The 19152-nt window shown below is 35.1% G+C and overlaps 1 protein-coding gene across 1 annotated transcript; it reads left to right on the top strand.

The window, feature by feature from the left end:
- The first annotated feature begins 13454 nt into the window (after positions 1-13454).
- On the top strand, positions 13455-15076 carry trim63a (tripartite motif containing 63a). The gene has a single exon (XM_046846023.1). It carries the CDS (start codon positions 13575-13577, stop codon positions 14619-14621), a length of 1047 nt encoding a protein of 348 aa, XP_046701979.1. The 5' UTR covers positions 13455-13574; the 3' UTR covers positions 14622-15076.
- The last annotated feature ends 4076 nt before the right edge of the window (positions 15077-19152 follow it).

Raw genomic sequence — 19152 nt, 5'->3', positions numbered from 1 at the left:
AAAATTAACACTAACTGACCTGGCTTTGTTTCAAGCCCAGCGCCAAACCCTCACCTGCCAGTAAAGACCTTACTGTTTTGTTTGTCAAAGATCATTATCCATGGAACTGAGATCCATAATTTAGATACCATTAGCTGGATAACTGTAACCGTGTCATGTGCATGTGAAAGAATTTACTTTTTATATTAAGGAAATTACCAGAGATGCAAGTATAGAAAAACATTATATCACAGTTTAGTTGAATTCTTGAATGTGAAAGTTTAAAATGATTCTCTGTCAGCATGACTCTCAGAGCAGGGCTTTACATCATGTGATCATCTTATATGAATGCTTCCAGAGCTATTATTTTGTTTCTTAGGGCTTTTAAAGTAACAACAGATTACTATAAAAATCTTATAACTGTCACTGGAGAATCCTTCCATTACTATTAAACAAATGTCTCCATAATTGAAACCTAACTTTTTATCATCTGAATCGTGCTCTGTACAGTCAGTTCTCCTAAATGTTCCTCAACACCAAGTAAGTGTTCAAGATTTTTTGGATTTCTGGTTTCTGGTAAGCAATAGCAGGTATGAACTTGCCTCTCATGTGTTCTACAACAATCAACAATCATAAAGCATAAACTTTTTATTAACAAAAAAGTTTGAAGACATTGACAAATGTTTTTGTTAAGTAATCTTACATTCCTTTAATTTCAACAAAATGTGACTATGAATAATAGGAAGAGTTTATGTGTTTAAACATGTTGGTTTGTACTGGTCTTTTAGTAAAAGTCCTAAATCAAATCATTAATTAGTTACAAGTGTGTGGTTCAAGGTGAAATCGATAAAAAAGGCCAAGGAAAACATACCTTTCTCTGAGGATTTGGTGTCCATTGTCTCCTCTAAATATTAATGTCCTGCTTAAATGCCAAGCTCTCAGGCTTTAATTATCTGTGTAACTTAAATACTATCAGTGCAATAAACCAAGAACAAAATATATAAATAAATATATTAAATATTTTTCAATACAGAATCTAAAATATTACATTTAGAAATGTTATTTTTTTTGTGTTTAGAGAAACATTGTTAAATATTGCTAATTGCTCTCTCGTTAGTTTTAATACACAGACAGTTTCATAAATGTTTTTGTGTTCTTTTTAAACTAAAATGTGATAAAAATTCATATGTGATCGTGAAAGTGCAGGTAAGTGTTTGAGACAAAGCTTCGCATGGAAACCCTGGTTGCTCATCCTGTTGCGTGTACACTGAGCCAAGCTACACGACTCAAAGGCCAGGAAGGGAGAGGACAGTGAAAACACACGCCTGTCTCGCTCCCCTGCCGCCCAGACAACCTGGCCTGCATTGTGGAGCAGATTGCAATCAGCAAACACACAACCTCAGAGTCAATCAGAGACAATAAAGCTCTTCCTTTTTTTTTCATGCTTTTTTTTGCCTTCGTCTTGAACCCACTTCAAAGTCAGGATCACAGAGTACAAACAGATCTAAGTAAAAGTGTTTCTGAGTAACACTTATGAGGGGTCACATTTCAGCAATACGTTCTTAATGCACATTTTCCATCGATTTACAAGATTCTGGCCAACTAGAAGGTTTAATTGCAGTGCTATTGACCTGGCATTGACCTGCAATCCCACACAAGCTGAAACAGACCCCAATTAAAAGCACTCAAGCTCTGAACTAATCTGTGGATTGGCTAAAAAAACATATTTGTAAATTGACTTGTTACTCCTATTTTTTTCTCATGAATTTGTTACAGGAATTTCTTCTAATGGCGTTATATTTTCATGAGCACTTTAATTGAATCAGGAATTTAGGCTTGTTTTTAAAAGAAAGATTAATATAAAACATTTCTCCAGGCAGAGCATGATTTCATTGTTCTGAATTTTATTAATAATTTTGGAAAGCAAATCTTTTTTTCCATACACCATCAATAAACACAGCCCAGGTCACGGAAACACTACAGATATTTTTAGTCACTCATTCAAGAAATTAGTCTGGTGGCCCTCCACTTGTGCCCTTTGATCTCTTGAATTTGCTAATGAAAATTCCTTGTGAACGGCTCGATGAACGCAAGCCAACCAAGCTGGTAGATCTTATCATCCCAATGAGGTCATCCCTGGCACAGACATTCCATAAAACAATATCTTGCCGACATGAGATCGGAGACAGGAGTCCTGGAAAAGCAAAGCAGGCAAGCATGAAGAAACATAAAGCAAATAGATGTGAAGATAAGAAGCAGAAATAATGAAGGAATAACCGTTGCATGCGTGCTTTGACCTGCATTATGGTGAACTGGATGTTATCCAGATTCAATTAGGAAGCTGCTGGGACGTCCGGTTCTCAGTCTGAGAGGGAGAGATGACCAGGGTAAAGCAACACAAGGAGTTGGGTACCGCTTGGGGTAATTTCATGGGTATTTTCCAGAATCCCTGGCTCTCCAGCTGTCCTTCAAAGCACAGTCAGAGCGTAACACTCAAATAGCCATGGGAAACAAAGTGAAGTGGCTAATCTAAATCACACAGTATGCTCTTGGCTCAGAAAAAAGTCTCAACAGAAAAGAAAAATGAGCTCTGGGACACTCTATGGCAGAACTCAAAAGATTTCCTGATTATATGCACAGTTTAAATGATACCAGTACCTGCTAATGTGTTACCCATATGGTTATATCGATTTACATAAGCTAAAGAGTGTTAGAAATGCACTTATATCCTCACAGGTACAAGGTAAACAGTGGGAAAGAGTGAGGTGGGAGTGTAATTGCTTTGTTTTTAAATTTGCCAAACATCAAATGACAAAATACTGACAATTCACACAAGGCTTAAACATATGGTGCATAATTCAGTACTAAATGCATACATGGTGTAAAAAAAAAGAAATTTTGCAATCACAAAACACATGGTGACTGACATAATTTCAACTAATTACTGGCTAACACTTCTCTATAATTTCAATTTCAGGAGATATTATAGAGAAGTTATTAGTCTATTCTGAGTCTTTTCTGTAAATGCAGAGTTTATTGTACTGTATATATAAATAATTTTTAAATCATCATTAATTTCTGCAGCATTTTCTTTCCAGACTCATTCATATACATGTAAGAAAATGTGCACATGTTTGATAGATATCTGGGTAATGCCATCTATTCTGAGAAGATGTACTTGTATAAGCTTCAGTTTATGAAAAAAAACCCTGAATATTATATATTCATTGTTGGTTAAGAGACTCAAGAGAGCAACCAGTTATGTTTAAATACTAACTCATGCTGCAATTTTCTTTTCACCACAAATCCAAAAGTCCACAAATACAATATGGAAACTGATCTGAGATTTGTGGTCATATTCTAAGATGTCCCATGACCACAGGTTGTGGAATACCCCAACCCCAGAGAGAACAATGTTAAAGACCTTGCATTCATTCTGTGATGACCCCAAGCCACTTTTAAAGTGACACCATAAAACATCCATGGTGGCTGTCACCTTTAGCTACCATGCTGGCTTAACAATAGACCTAAACATGCAAAAGAAAAAAAAACATAAATAACTATGTGGCACCAACACTATAAATGTCATCCGGAACTTCAGCTGCAACTTTATGAGCTGCAACTGGACCTGAAAATCCCTGAAGGGTTTTAGTAATCCTCCACACAAATAAATCTTGAATCTTGAAAGACAATACCAAAACATAAAGAGTCAACCAGATAGTATAAAAGCTCTTTCTCTCTCTTACCCTAAGATATCACATTAGGTCTAACACAGGCAACCAGCACTATTATTTGCAGGTTTATCATGTTGAGTGGCTAAAACCCATAAACCAGAAACCTGCTTGGCCAATCTTCTGTTTACACTACTCCAGAAGTCTTTATATAAGTAGACTGCTGAGATTTTGGTAATCTCCTTTCTTTAATCTCTTGTTTGTTCCGTTACTGTCAGTGAATAATATGCTGATGGATAGGATCTCTTTCCCTCAGTGTGTGAGCTGCACTTCCAAGGCCTGGAGCCACCATGTGAGCTTATCTTCTACCATAACTCAAACAAATGTTTGGGTCATGGTCCTTAAGGACTCTGTCTAGATTAAAATTCCAAAACCACTTCATTATGATACCCATAGAGTAGAAAGGTAGCAGCCACTCAAGAACTTTCTGAAGAATGGTACTGTAGCTTACATTTAAACAGAGAAACATTTATTAGATTAATGATTTAGCATGTTCAGATCCAACCTATTTGTAGTCTGTAGACTATCACTTCTTAGAAAGTGATATACGTGTTGAATTATTCCAAATAGGGTTATTTAAAGTCTTATGAGCCCAATTATTATTATTATTATTATTATTATTATTATTATTATTATTATTATATATATATATATATTTTTTTTCTTCCAAAATACCCATGCAGTTCAGTTTTTCGATTCTTGCGTTTATAAAGCTCAACAATACCTTTGTGAAGGCTTTCCTTTCCTAGTAATAGTCTGAGTGTTGTTTTATACTGATTGTTTACGCAATATAGTAGTTGCCTATGCTTACTGCCCTGTTATTCTCTGAAGAGTTATGATTTCACCTTGTGGTCAAAAATGGAATTGTAACAAAATTTATTAGAGCACTATAGGGGCAGCATTCATGCTGCCCAATGCTTGAAAATTACTAACAAGTAGCCAATTTCAGATTTAACATACTTTGTGACCACCAAAAAATACAAATTCCGTCTAATGCATTTCTGTAGAAGATTGTCCCATGGCAAACTGCAAGTGCAGACAGTGTATCTGTCATGTACCACAGTATTTTATTTTGTAGGACAAAGCATTGCATAAAGGAAAAGGTGATTATGGTGATAGAGGGCATGATAGAACTATGGCATATTATAGATGAACTCACAAGCCTATTAAGTATGTCTAAAGCTAAATATAAAGTAAAATAATATGCTTGAAGCATTCCTCATGTCAGTCAAGTAGACTAATTTTATATTGAAGTAGCCTATACTACTTTGTTCTCAAGGGTATTACTGACCTCATTTAAAATCCCAACACAGGATGTTTTTCTTAATATATAAGTTTGAGTATCTACATGTATTCACCATAACTGTGTGTCATTTTTGTTATTGTTACTGGAGCTTCATGATTTCTTATTTTTAGGACAGGCTTGTACAGATGTGGTATAAAAAAAGAACTCTGTGTGTTGTATTGTGTTGTTGCATGGTTTCAAAACAAAAAGCGAAAGCCACCTCTTTGGTTCCTCACATGGATCCTAACTATATTTTATCATATAGTGTTCTACATAGCCTACATAGCCTATTGTAGCATTTACAACATAGGCCATGTACCTGTACAATTCTTGTCTGGTTGGAGAAGAAGAATATATGGCATCAAATATAATACAAAAAGACACTTTAATTAGATTTGACCTTTTGTCTTTTACTAATCTTACCTTAATATAAAGCTAGGTAAAAGAAAACATGGGAATTTTGTTCTGGAGAACATTATCAATGCTTTAGAAAGTTTTTCTGAATGTTCACCTTCAATATATATATATATATATATATATATATATATATATATATATATATATATATATATATATATATATATATATATATATATATATATATATATTCTTGATGATAACCACCTCCGTTCAGAGGACTCATGGGAATGACTGAATGGTTTGATGAGTACGAAAGTACCTAAATATGATGTAGGAATGACGAGTATGACATAAATAATTTGCTCTGGTCTTTACAATCGCCAGATCTCAATCCAATTGAAGACATATGCAAGATTTTGAAGTAATGTTTTAGACAATGCTAGCTCTTTCTACCATCAAAACAACATTTTGACATTTTGAACATTTTGCAGACTTCTAACCTATGTCAAGCCATATAAAAGCTTTTCCGGCCAGCTTGTGGTGGTCCTGCACCTTAAGATTTCCCCCTCCTTATTTGTTGCACATATGTGTATGTCCATAAGGACATATTAGTCACCAAAAACCTCTTTCTGTATGTTAATAAAACAATGATTCACTGTTTAATAAAACCACAGTAACCTCTGACTTAATCCAAGTGGATATTTGTCCCGGATGCCTGGTTCGTTCACAAAGGCTTATGACATTTGTCCTGATGCCAGTCCTCATTTAAACCCATGGGTGTAGCCCGTCTGCCCTTTGTGGGCAATGCCAGGGCTAAGGGTGCATTTGGAGTTTCAAAAGACGAGGTTAGGGATCAAATGCTGAGAGCAATGGGAGTGAACAATGCTATACAACGCCCACACTTTCTCACACATTCAACTATGTCACGCAATGACCCGAATCGTAAGATTTCTGCCTCATTGTTTCATGGCGATCCATTCAACTTACAGACCTATCACATAAATAAACTCATAAGCTCTTTCCAGAATAACATTTTTACATGTTGAAAAAGAAATGTATTGAAAACAGTACCAATGTTTTTTTTTCCTTTCATGTTGTTACCATTCAACTACAGTATAAACCAATCAGTTCCATTTGTTTACTCATATTTTATAATCATAAAGTTCTATTACACAGTTATTTAAGGATTTATGATCCACATATTCCTTATTATATACTATGGCTGCCAAATAATTTCAGATAACATGGCTCCACTGGGATAGCTTAATTTTCTTTTTTTTTTTGGATGATGTAATGAGAGGAAAGGCATAAAGACAAAAATATCAGTTTCAGTTTGAGTCCTGTTGCCTTCAGAGCAATGATTCATCCTGACAGAGATGTTGATTTGACAGCTTTGAGTAGGGAGAAAATAGCATTTTGGTTATTTTCACATATTATGACAAGCTGACCCCTTATAATAAAATATGATTTAACCACACTGTCCACAAAGTTTTGTTTTGCATTTTACTGTCATAACCCTGGGCTTCTGATAAGATTATTGTGTTTTGAAAACAAATCTTATATATCTTTTAAATTATGTCTTTGTTCAGATAAATTCCAATGACATGCCTGTTAGCAAAAACAAGTATCAATGTCACAAAAAGATTAACCCTAAAATCCAATGATGGTAACTCCATGGATAAGATTTGGTTTTGAGCCATACTAAAAATACCTTCGAATGAAACTGCACTGTTCCTGTGTCTTGCACAGAGGTCAAACAAACACTAATCCATAACTTGCTCCATGATTGTTTTGTCTTTGTATTCCTTCGTGTCTTTCATTAGGTACCGATAAATTCAGATGACATGGTTTCATTGAGTCAGATATATTTCATTGCCAGATGTTAGACGAGAAAAGAGTGGAAAGCACATCTTCAGTTTGCCTCATGGGGCCATAGGAACGATGATTTACCCTGACAGAGATGTATATAATATGAGGCCATGGTTATTTTTAAAAGGCTCCCCCTATACATTTTTTTCTGCTGAATGGATCTTATGCTGAACGTATATGAAAAGGAGAAATGTTTGTTAATTTTGGACCTATTCATCATTTCTCATGGAGAGAATAGATGGAGATGGTGGCTAGTGGTCCTAATGTGCAGCTTGACATTGGATGTAATTTACCAACCACTTAACATTGAGGGAAACCTTTTAAAGTTCTAGAAGCTTTGGGATGACTTTTATCTTAAAGAAAATGTAGTCTCCGCTGACCTTGGTGTCAAACTGTACAATTTATCATCGCCAATATATTATCACTGCTACCCTGATATTTATTGAAAATTAACAGGCTCCATTCAGTCATGCATGTTGACAATACTGAAAAAGAAAAAAGAAAAAAAAAAAAAAAAAAAATATATATATATATATATATATATATATATATATATATATATATATATATATATATATATATATATATATATAAATATTTGATTATTTTATTTGTGTTTTATGATAGTTTACCACAAATTACATGGTTTTGGGTCTGGGAGGTTTTCATTAAAATGGATAGCTAGTATTCTGTGTATTAGCCAACTTGACAAAGTCTTCTGTTCAAACTTTTGGTAAAAGCAAAAAGGCTGCTACTTCAGCTTTCATAACTAGCAATATGTCCAACATTATCTTAAGGTAGATAATCTAGCAAACTAGAAGTGTCGTTAGGTTGTTGAGTTATGGTAACAAGACATTTTTGGCTTTGTTTCTTTAGCTTTGTTAGCTGTGGTACTGGGGGTAGCTAGACTAGCTTGCTAATTTACAAGCAGAAATAGCTGGTTTAGCTAGCAAGACAAAGTTAAGTAGTTTGTTGCCTAGTTCCCTATTTCACAAACATTGTGAACACCATTTTACATTCGGTATGGATGCCATGCAGCTCATTAATCGTATTATAAATAGTAGTAGTATTTGTTTTTATTGTTATTTGTCATAGTTAAATTCCCTCATTAGACTGAAAGAATTCATCCAGTTGAATAGACACTGTGAATCGCGATTTAATATTTTCTTTCATAGTATCATGTTAGGACAGATAAGTGTTTTTGAATTGTTTTAATAATAAAAGTGTAATGAGCTATGCTATACTACATTGATGAACAGTTTTAAAAATATCTACAATTAAATAAGGTGATCAACAGAATCAGTGGAACTAAAGTGGACAGCAGTGCAGACATGCAGATGCTAATTTAGTAAAAAATTTTATATAGTAAAACTTGTAACACTAACAGCTGGTTGTTTCCTCCTGCTGCAGACCACAATTAAAAATGATTTCATCCGAAACTCTTTTATCATTTACAGTATCCTGTTGCTTGGAGCCATGTAGCTTAATTTTCAGCCAGCTAAACATTCATTTTCTGCTTCATAAAGGTTTTAAAAAAGTTCAAAAATACACTCTTTTCTTGAGGCATTACATTCTTTTGCAGAAGTATCAGCAAAACAAAAGTATTTGGTGTGGCTGGATGTTTAGCAATGGATTGCTCTATGTTTGTTCTTCTGAGCCCTAAATATAGGATTGAGTGAAGGAAGAGTGCCAGAGGGAGTGTGTATAGGTAGGAGTAGCACAAAAAAACACAACCAAGGTGTCTGCCACAAATCAGTTTTTTCCAGGTGATTTCTTGAGGCATGTGATGCAGTTGCTTTGATCACACTGCTTCCACATTTCTATTATGGTGTTCTCTCACGCTATTTGAAATAATGGAATAAATGAACTTTTCTTTGAACTTTTATTCGCTTACTTAGCTAACTACTGTGGCTATGAACTTTTTTGTAACCATCTAAAAATAATTAAAGATTGAAAGATTCATGTTTGAGGTGGGCTTGTGTCAATATAGCTTCAGCTTACTGTTCAAGCCTGAAAGGAGTGGTACCCATTGTTGCCTTCTGCGGTTGAAACCCATTCTGAAATGCTTTTTTTTCCACCGCAGTTGTAAAGAGTGGTTGCAAAGAGTGGTTACTGTTGATATCCAGCCACAATTATCTGGATATTCTGCTCTGATTTTTTTTCATTTATAAAGTGTTTGCCAGCCACAGAACCTCTGCTTAGTGGATGTTTTTTTTTCCCATTTTCTTTTGAACTTTAGAGACTGTTGTACATAAAAATCCCAGGTAAACAGCAGTTTCAATAATCCAACAAGCCCATCTGGTAAGAACAATCAAAATCATTGAGCTCCGATTTTCCTTACCATTCTGATGTTTGGTGTGAACATTAATTAAAGTTCTAAATGTACATAGCATACTTTTATGCACTGATGTGCTGCCACATGACTGTATGATTGGATAATTTTTTGAACCAAAATGAAATAAAATCAGTGGCTATTTTTATAAATCGTGTGTTGCTTTTAAGAGATTCATGTGATTTAATTTCAGTTCCAAATCTCCAACACTAAAATAAATATAAAAGTTTAAAGAAAAATATTTATTTATTTACATTGTTTTAAAATATCAGAAAAATCTGACTTTTATTACAAGAATTGGCCTTATTTTATATTATTCCTTTTTTCATCATTCGCATAATGTGCCAGGAAGTTTTATTGACGACAGTGAGCTTGATCTCGACTGGAATCTCGTCTGCACAGCATGCTAAGTCTGTCTCGAAAACCAAACCCCACTCCTTGTACTGTTTCTGCTTAATGCAGTCACACCATTGTGCCTCATTTACTTAAGCACAATAAACTGCTATTGTAGGCGTACTTGGGAGCTGAGATTTTTCTGCTGATAGTAACTCCAACTTCCAACAGGCAGGAAACACATTCATGAGTGTGTTAAGAACGCAAATCAGATTGTCACCCTGATGAAAGGCCACTGGGTTTTTCAATCAATTAGTTTTGCAAACAAAGGAGGTAGCTCTTTCTTGAAGAATGACCAAAATGACTGCCAGATTGTTTGAGATCAGAGTATTTTAACACCCAGCTGTTTGCAGTTGAGGTCATTGTATGGCATTGTATGGCACTTGAACTCAACTGCTATCTGCTAGAGCATATTATGCAGCAGTTATAAGTTGCTTTATAGAAACATCTGGAATCTGGTGAAAATCAAATCATATAGTACAGTATATTATGAGATCAGATATAGTACAATATATGACTTAAAATAGAAGTACATAAAGTGATTGGACATGTATAAACGTTAAGTATCTTAAATGATAAGAGTGCTTGGAAAAGCAAATGTGATACGCCATCTTGTGGTCTTTTTGCATCATTACATTTTCTTTAATATCCAATGTGGACTTGGGTTAAATAAAGGCAAGAAAACATGAAAACTTTAAAGGGAGGACATTTTATTTACCTTACTAAGGTATAACTGCATAACCTGACATCACAGTTTTCATAAGATTGCAATATCTTCTTGAAATACAATTTTGTTGCATTGTGCCAATTATTATATTAAAATGAAAGTTCCTAATACAGCTATTCAGTGACCTCTAATGAGCAACATGAAGCTGGTCCTTCTTTTTTTTCAAATGGCAGTTTTCCCCCTCTTTTCCTTTTTTCTCATGTATGACATGGTGAGCCAAATCAAAGGTCACTGTGGGCAAAAGATGGCCCTAGTTTGGGCACCTCTTATTAGGATCATTTAACACTCATGTAGCAAAACAAGCATAAACCTATTTTGTTATATGCACTATACCAATATAAATAAAAATGTACCTTGTTTTATATTGTAATAGTTTTATAATTTATTTGTTTGTATGTCTTGCACTCTTTACATTTCTCCTCTGATTTATAAATGCAGTATACCTGGCATATGTCATATACCCTAACATGTTTTTTAACACAGAACTCCAAACAAATTCATAGCCATTACATAAGCATTGCAATAAAAGGAAAAATAGGATCTCCAATTTCTGGTGCATATTAGATTTCATACATGTGCCTCATCTCAAGCCTAGTAGGAGGATACTATACTTTAAACAAACTAAAGTGTGCAAGTGCACTAATGCGATTTCATCTATGCTCTAACGTTTTATTTGGAATGAGAACTGGACAGCATGTGCCCCAGAACACACTGCTCAGTGAAAGAACAGTGATTCTGACACCATTGCATGCACATGAGAATGTTTAACATCATTTATTCTGACACCACCATTTGGGCACCAGAAGAAAGTTCATGAGCCTTGGCAGGTGATTCACAATCTTGAAATTTACTTGGCTGGCTGAGAACTCAGAGTCCTTGAAACCATCTTCACCTCTTTATGGCACAATTTTATGACTTTACCGCCATTAAAAGTATATATATATATATATTTTTACATTTATTCAAATACTTAGCAACCAAGTGTTTTTGTTAAGCCAGGCTTCATAAAGCCATCCACCATGATACCATCAAACAGACTGGTGAATGTCATCAGCATCATCAGCATGGATACACTGGAAAGTGTTTCATAATCAAAGTGTCAGGTACCAGCTGGATCACATGCTTGTTTATATTTACATGACTGTAGAAGGAGGAGATGTGTGGGCAGTGTGTGTGTATGTGCGTATCTGTGTCTGTGTCTGTGTGTCTGTGTCTTTGTAAACTGACTACCTGTATCAAAATTACATCATAAATTACTTCTAATGAAGGACATTGGAGACCAAGGTAAACATAACTAAAGATCTGAAACCATCTAGAAAAACAAAACAAAAGTGTGAGCTGGGATCCTTTGCTTAGACTATCAACTATAAATAAAATAGACATATATTAAAAAATTATTTGTGAATGTAGTCCAATGATGCATTAAAAACAAACATTTGATTACCTTGTACAAGTGCATTAGTTACTGGTTTAGAAATTGATCATTAAAAGGCTAATAAATCTTTTTTAAATTATACTTAATACTTATTTTCATACTGTACATCAAATAATATTGGTTGTATATAATGGGATGAATTATCTACAGGATATGATATATATATTATATATTCGAAGCACTAGCCCAGGAACACTGGTCTTGAGAGATTACATGCAGATAGATAGCTAGATAGCTAGATAGATAGCTAGATAGATAGATAGATAGATAGATAGATAGATAGATAGATAGATAGATAGATAGATAGATAGATAGATAGATAGATAGATAGATAGATAGATAGATAGATAGATAGATACTTTATTCATCTAATACACCAATCTGTGGCAGGACACCAAGCACATCCTTATTCACACTCTCTTTCAAAACAAATGCAATTTAGCTGTTTTTGGCATGTGGAGGCAGCCGAAAAACCGATTAGAACCAATTATGGTGCAATTATGATAAAAAAATAATTGACCATTTTCAGTTTTACACTTGACAATGACATATAAATGAAATAAAACTAAGTTTGATGTTACATACACATTGACTGATTCCAAGTACTAAACAAATCAGAGCCAGACTGTTTTTCTTCACAAAATATTTCCACCTTGCAAAAAACTGTGACGTCCAGTAGCATGTTCCAACATGTTAGCTTGAGAACATTGTGAACAACACCTGTTATTTTGAAAGACTTTACAATGAGTGTTCTGCTTTCAGAGGAAAGTTGCACAAGTACTTTCCAGCAGGAGTGGAAGTGGTACAAATGTCTATTTACAAAAAGAAGCAGTGGTAACATTGAGCAACAGTTTATTTACATCTGAGGGATATCCAGGAGCACTTCTAGAATCATTCATAGAAAGTTAAGAAGAACTGATTGTGAGAACTTTTATAGCTCACTGGTGGGTTTCGCCATTACATCGTGGGCATTACATATGATAATCTGATATAACGAAGCAGTAATAAAACTTAATAAATAGGTGTCTAATAAGCTGTAAACAAACATGAGTTATGTACAGCTTCATCTTACATATTGTTGAGCAAGTAGTGGAGCTCTGTATGAGTGTCTCATTGGTCACATGGGGCTTGTTTGGCTGGAGCTGCATCAGTGCTCCCACAGATGGAGTGTGGATGGGGGGAGTTGCTGCTAAGTTTGGCATGTGACTACCCAAGCAGATTATGTCAAGTTGTCGCATGTCTTCTTCGAATCAAGCTTCACAAACAAGTGGAGGATGGAATTTTTACAGAGCCACCTCCAGGGTCAAATGACACAACTTGACTGGTATATAAGCTAAGAGGGTGGCCAACTGGACCAGTAGATCAAAATAAACTTTGACACGAACAGAAGCACACAGGAGAGTTTTGCACTCAACGAAGCGAGGAACCAGTGAAAGGAAATTAGGACTGGGATACACATAGACATGGACATTCAGACAGGCCAAGTTGTGAGGGCTGTAGGTCCTATGGAGAGCCTGGAAAAGCAGCTGAGCTGCCCCATCTGCCTGGACATGTTTACCAAGCCAGTGGTCATCCTGCCCTGCCAGCATAATCTATGCCGTGGCTGCGCAAATGATCTCTATGACTCTCGCAACCCATACCACTACTCAGGAGGAATCTTCCGCTGCCCAACCTGCCGCTTTGAAGTGGTGCTGGACCGCCATGGTGTCTATGGACTTCAGAGAAATCTTCTTGTGGAGAACATAATTGACATCTACAAGCAACAGCTGGAGAACAGTGGTGGTGGCGGTGGTCTGGAGCCCCCTTTGAAGGACAAGGACACAAAAGAGCCCATGTGCCAGGAGCATGCTGACGAGCGCATCAATATCTATTGTATTTCCTGCCAAGTCCCTACGTGCTCCATGTGCAAGGTATTTGGCCAGCACAAGGACTGCAAAGTATCCACCCTGAAAACCGTCTATGAAACTCAGAAAGCTGAGCTCCAAAACTCAACTGAGTTGCTTGCAGCTAGCAACAGCTACATCCAGGCCATGCTACTGCAAATGGAGGACATCTGCAAGGCTGTAGAGGAGAACAGCCAAGTGCAGAAGCAGAGACTGGGAGAGAAGTTTGACTTACTTTATGCAGTTCTGGAAGAGCGTAAGGCCCAGCTACTGGAGCAGATCACGCTGGAGCAGGATGAGAAGGTAGCAGTGGTGCAATCACTAATTCAACAGCACAAAGAACGGTTGGAGGCAAGCAAAAAGCTGATGGACCAAGCCACACAGAGTTTGGAGAAAAGCAACATAGCAGAGTTCCTCGTCAATGCCAAGAAGATCATTGCAGAAGCAAAGGACACAGCCAAAAACTCTCAATTAGAACGACCAGAGCTAGGCTTTGAGAAGATGGACCACTTTACACTGATTACTGAAGAAGTTGAGGAAGTGCTTGGAAAAATAGACTTTGGTGCAGATGATGATGAGGAGGAGGAAGAGGAAGTATTTGAAGAGGCTGAAGAAGAAGAGGAGTAAGCAATGAAGAACTTTGTTTGATACATAGACTTTGAATGGAGGAAGGGTAGCAGAAGAAAGAATGAAAAAGAGCCCTTGCTAGCACAGGAACACAAAAAAGCTGCTTTTAAAAACTGTGATGAGTGTATGCAATCTAAAAAGCAGTTTTTTACATGACAAATTGCACCATTTCCACTTTCCACTTGACTTTTATACTTTTGTATTTATACAAATATGATTTATTTCTGTTATCTTTAGTATAGATGACAAGGTTTACACCTAAATATTAGATTTGATATGATTTTTAAGTCAAAACTAGATTTGTTAGCTGTAGAATACAGCTGCTTCAATTTAGTTTTAGTGTGTCTGTCAAATTCTTTTGAATACTTGAATGAAGGTGTTGACTCATGAAATACTGTAAAGGTTTATTGTCATTGGATAATTCAATGAAAATAAAGTGTTTACCAAAAAACAAACAAAAAAAATGTTGCATGTCTCCTACACCTCATATTCTCATATTAGTTCTCATATAGTTGTTGGTAGGAACAGACATAACAGCAACGGCAAGCGTTTCCTAACTTTGGTGGTTTGGAGTTTGACGTTCAAGAGGCAGACTATTTTTGCAGGGTGAGAATGTAAGTCTAGGAATAGACTAGAGCACGCCTCATGTTTCCATCCATGACAATCACAGCTGTTGACACACATGCCTGCCAGTGATATGTGGCCAGGGGTCAACAGTGATCCCACCATTAGCTAGAGATAGTTTCTTGGATCCAGATTTAAAACAATAGCTGTACAGTACATTTGTCTTATTAGATTTCATTCAAACAAGAAAAGACAAAGTAATTTCATAGTGAAAAAAAAAGTACTTATTAATTCAATCTTAATTTATTAATTAATGATTGTTTTTTGTTACATTAATCGTCTAGTAACACAATATATTATTTTTACAATATAGAAAATAAAATAAATAAGTCAGTAGTTTTAATGTTGAAATAATGAAATTGATTAATAAATATCTAATTATTAATTATAAAATGAAGTAAAATGTTAATACAGTACAGTACAAAAAGTAAAGAATGTGGTGACGTGTATCTTTAACTTTTTTTTTTACATCATAGGACACTATAACCAATAAACAAGCAGAGAAATTACGCATAGGCTACGCTACTACAGAAGTGCATACTGTACAGTACATGTACTTACTAATAATATCAATAAATTTCATACAGTGCACTGTATTTCTATGAATTTACACAAAATTCATCTTGCTATATTCTTGCAGAAGTTTTCTGTGTGTTTTTTTTAAGTGTGTAGGAGGATGATTTACGGCTTAAACAATAAATAAAAGCATTTTTGGGGTGGAGTCCAGTAACGTGGATTACTGTAATTCTAAAATATGCTATATAATCGTTAAAAGTGATATAATTTTGTACAGTAGAAAGTTTTTTCTCACAGATATCTATTCATGCTTTGAGGGTTCTAACTTACTAAATAACGCATGTATCTCATGGATCAAATATGCATTACCAGGCAGCTTGAACTTTTAAGATCTCCTATTCCATTACCACATGATGTGCAAATATCAGGAAATAAAAGCTAAAATGTTGATCAGTGTTCTCATATTCAATATTATAAAAGTGCAAAATTTGCAGTACATATTTAAACATAGAACTTTAAAACCAAACCAACAAATTTCAGATACTTATTGCATAAAATTTATGTTACTGAAACTTAAGATGATTTGTTGAATTGAACTGTTAAAATGCAACAGTATAAAATCAAATCAGGCTCAACAATGCATCCATTACAAATCTATTTAAGCAAAGTAGATCTCTCTAATAACACTCCAGCAGCTGTCTCGAATGTTGACTTGATAAAAACCATGAAAGTCCACACCTCTGTGAAGCCTAGATGCTTAGAATAGTATTTTACATTCTGATGGTATATGTATACTGCATGGCATAAACAACAGATATTAAGTTTCCAACATGTTGGAAGATGTTCTGGGATATGATGCCTCAGCACCAAGTGCATTTGGTCCAGTCATGCAATCAGTATTAAACTGTATTAAAAAAAACCCAAAGCTTTGATGTTGTCATGGTGGACTTATTTGTAAATGAACTTAACCTGACCTCTATTTGTGGCAGGTCATTTTCTGAAGAAATCAATAACTCGTGCTAACACATTCACCAACACTTATCGAACAGTTTATTTGAGTATATTTGCATGTGTAAAGTAGAAAATGTAGCAGTTTTGGAAAGAATTTTGTGGAGGTGACACAGATCATTGGACAATTGAATTTAGCTTGTGATTAAAACCACTTCTCTTGTGACCAGTACTGAGTGTTTCCATTAACCCACAACCAAGTATTTATTATAATGCATCCTGTTATAGAACAGCAAGGATCTAATATGTACTAAAAACATTTGCCATTTAAACTTTCCATCCTTGAAACTAAATGGCACACCATACTGTACCAATGTCACACCAGTTTCTAACAAACAAACAACCGTTTTTCACTCTGTTATCAACATTTTTGAAAAGACATAATGCCTTCTCTTTTATAAATCAACTGTACATTTGACCAGCATTTCTGGTTTGATCTAGACATCACAAGAGATGGCTAGAAGCTCAAACCTGTTTCTCTAAATAAGAGCAGGACTTTCCCTGGTTGGCAAACATGGATCAGTAGATTACATCTAATTTTAGAGTTGTGAATCAGCTCGCCCTTAGCCTCTGCTGTAACTCACTGAAGGACACAGCCTCTATCAACTCCCACGGCTTAACAAGGACCAGGACCAGGGCTCTTATTCCTGCTATAAGCAGCAGGAGAGGATTGTGTGTCACTAAAAGGGTCTCACTTTGAACTTCCTTCAAAATGCAGCAAACATTTATTTTAATAGTATTAGATCCATTTAACTTTAGTTCTTTCTTTAATAATTTGGTTCACTGTTGAGAAAAATGCAATATTAATATAGCCTTTCACTATTTATGAGGTTTTGAATATGGGTGCAAATCAAGGGCACAATGAAAGATGTGACCTAAAAACATGACCTGAGATTCTGCAGCATGAGCATCTAAGAGCTTTGCTGTGTAAAAATATCCACAGTTCATTTTCAGAAACAGCAGCCACTGCCTGTACATGGTTGCAGAGTAAATAGACTCTTTCTCTCTGTCACCTTGCCATGTGTCTTGCTGGCATAAAGAGTATAATCAGGCCAAGCCTGCTTTGCTTTGCCTTTACACAAAGACAGTAAAAAGTAAATAAGTTAACTCTCTGTGGAAAAATTAATCAGTTGAAGCATAGTATATCCTTGTTGTTATAGGAAAATAAAAAAAAAGACAAGAGGTTGTGAGGTCCCATAACCCCCCTGAAGTTGATCAGCATGACACAAAGAGTTTGATTATAACAACACAATTTGGATGATATTAGAAAATATATATAAATCATGATATAACCGTCACTTTCTCACCAGTCTTAATCTCACTTTTTTCTCATTAATATTTTTTTTAATTGCTTTACTTAATCATTTTTTTAATTCAAAATAAGTGCTGACTAATTTGTTTCCTTAGTTAATTACATTGATATGATTTTTTTTTATTACATGTATTATTTTTTATTTGATCAGAATTATTATTATTATTATTATTATTGGAGGGCACTGTAAATATAATAATAATAATAATAATAATAATAATAATATGTGGATATATTATTATTATTATTATTATTATTATTATTATTATTATTATTATTATTATATTTACAGTGTTCTCCACTATTAGCACTTTTGGTAAATATGATCATAAAATACTGAAAAAAGCTGAAAAGCAAACATCATTATTGCATTTAAAGCTTTTAAAATCTTTGTTAAATATATGAACAAATATTATCACCACGGGAAGTCCTCCCCTGTAATGCCTCATGAGATAGGAGATTACATGACAAAGGATCTGACACTATTTCTCGATACTTAATCTCTCCAGATCCTTCAAAGTTTTCTGTGTGGTTCAAATCATGACAGGACCCTGATTTTGTGTTCAGTCAACCCTTTTTAGCATTGATATTGATGTATGTTTCGGATCATTGTTTTTTTGGAAGCGCCCACCATGGGAATTTTAAGCTTTTTAGCAGAGGAAGTCAGGTGTTTATTTAATCCATTATATTATGTATCCCAACAAAATGTCTAGGTCCTCTGGCAAATAAACAGTCCCAAATCATTAAAGAGCCATGACTATATTTAACCATCCACATGGCTACATTTCTGTGTGTGGCAAGCCCACCTCTGGTGCCAAAAAGCTCTATTTTGAATTCATATGACCCCTAAGTCAGGTACCAGGTAATAAAATCATGATTGACCTGGCTATCTGGTTACCCTGGAGTGCCTAATTCGTTTACTAAAAATTGTTTCCACATTTATGAAAGACAATCCTATTTTCTATGGAACTGGATTAAACTTCACTTGAACTACAAGACCAAAACCTGTTCCAGCTGAAAATGCCTCTGTGCACAAAGCCAGCTGAGAAAATATATTGAGTTAGCAACAGT

The sequence above is a fragment of the Silurus meridionalis genome, chromosome 1 (assembly GCF_014805685.1).
Source record: "Silurus meridionalis isolate SWU-2019-XX chromosome 1, ASM1480568v1, whole genome shotgun sequence".
NCBI lineage: Eukaryota > Metazoa > Chordata > Actinopteri > Siluriformes > Siluridae > Silurus > Silurus meridionalis.
Note: the sequence above shows the minus strand (reverse complement) of the source record. Positions and strands in the feature narration are given on the sequence as shown.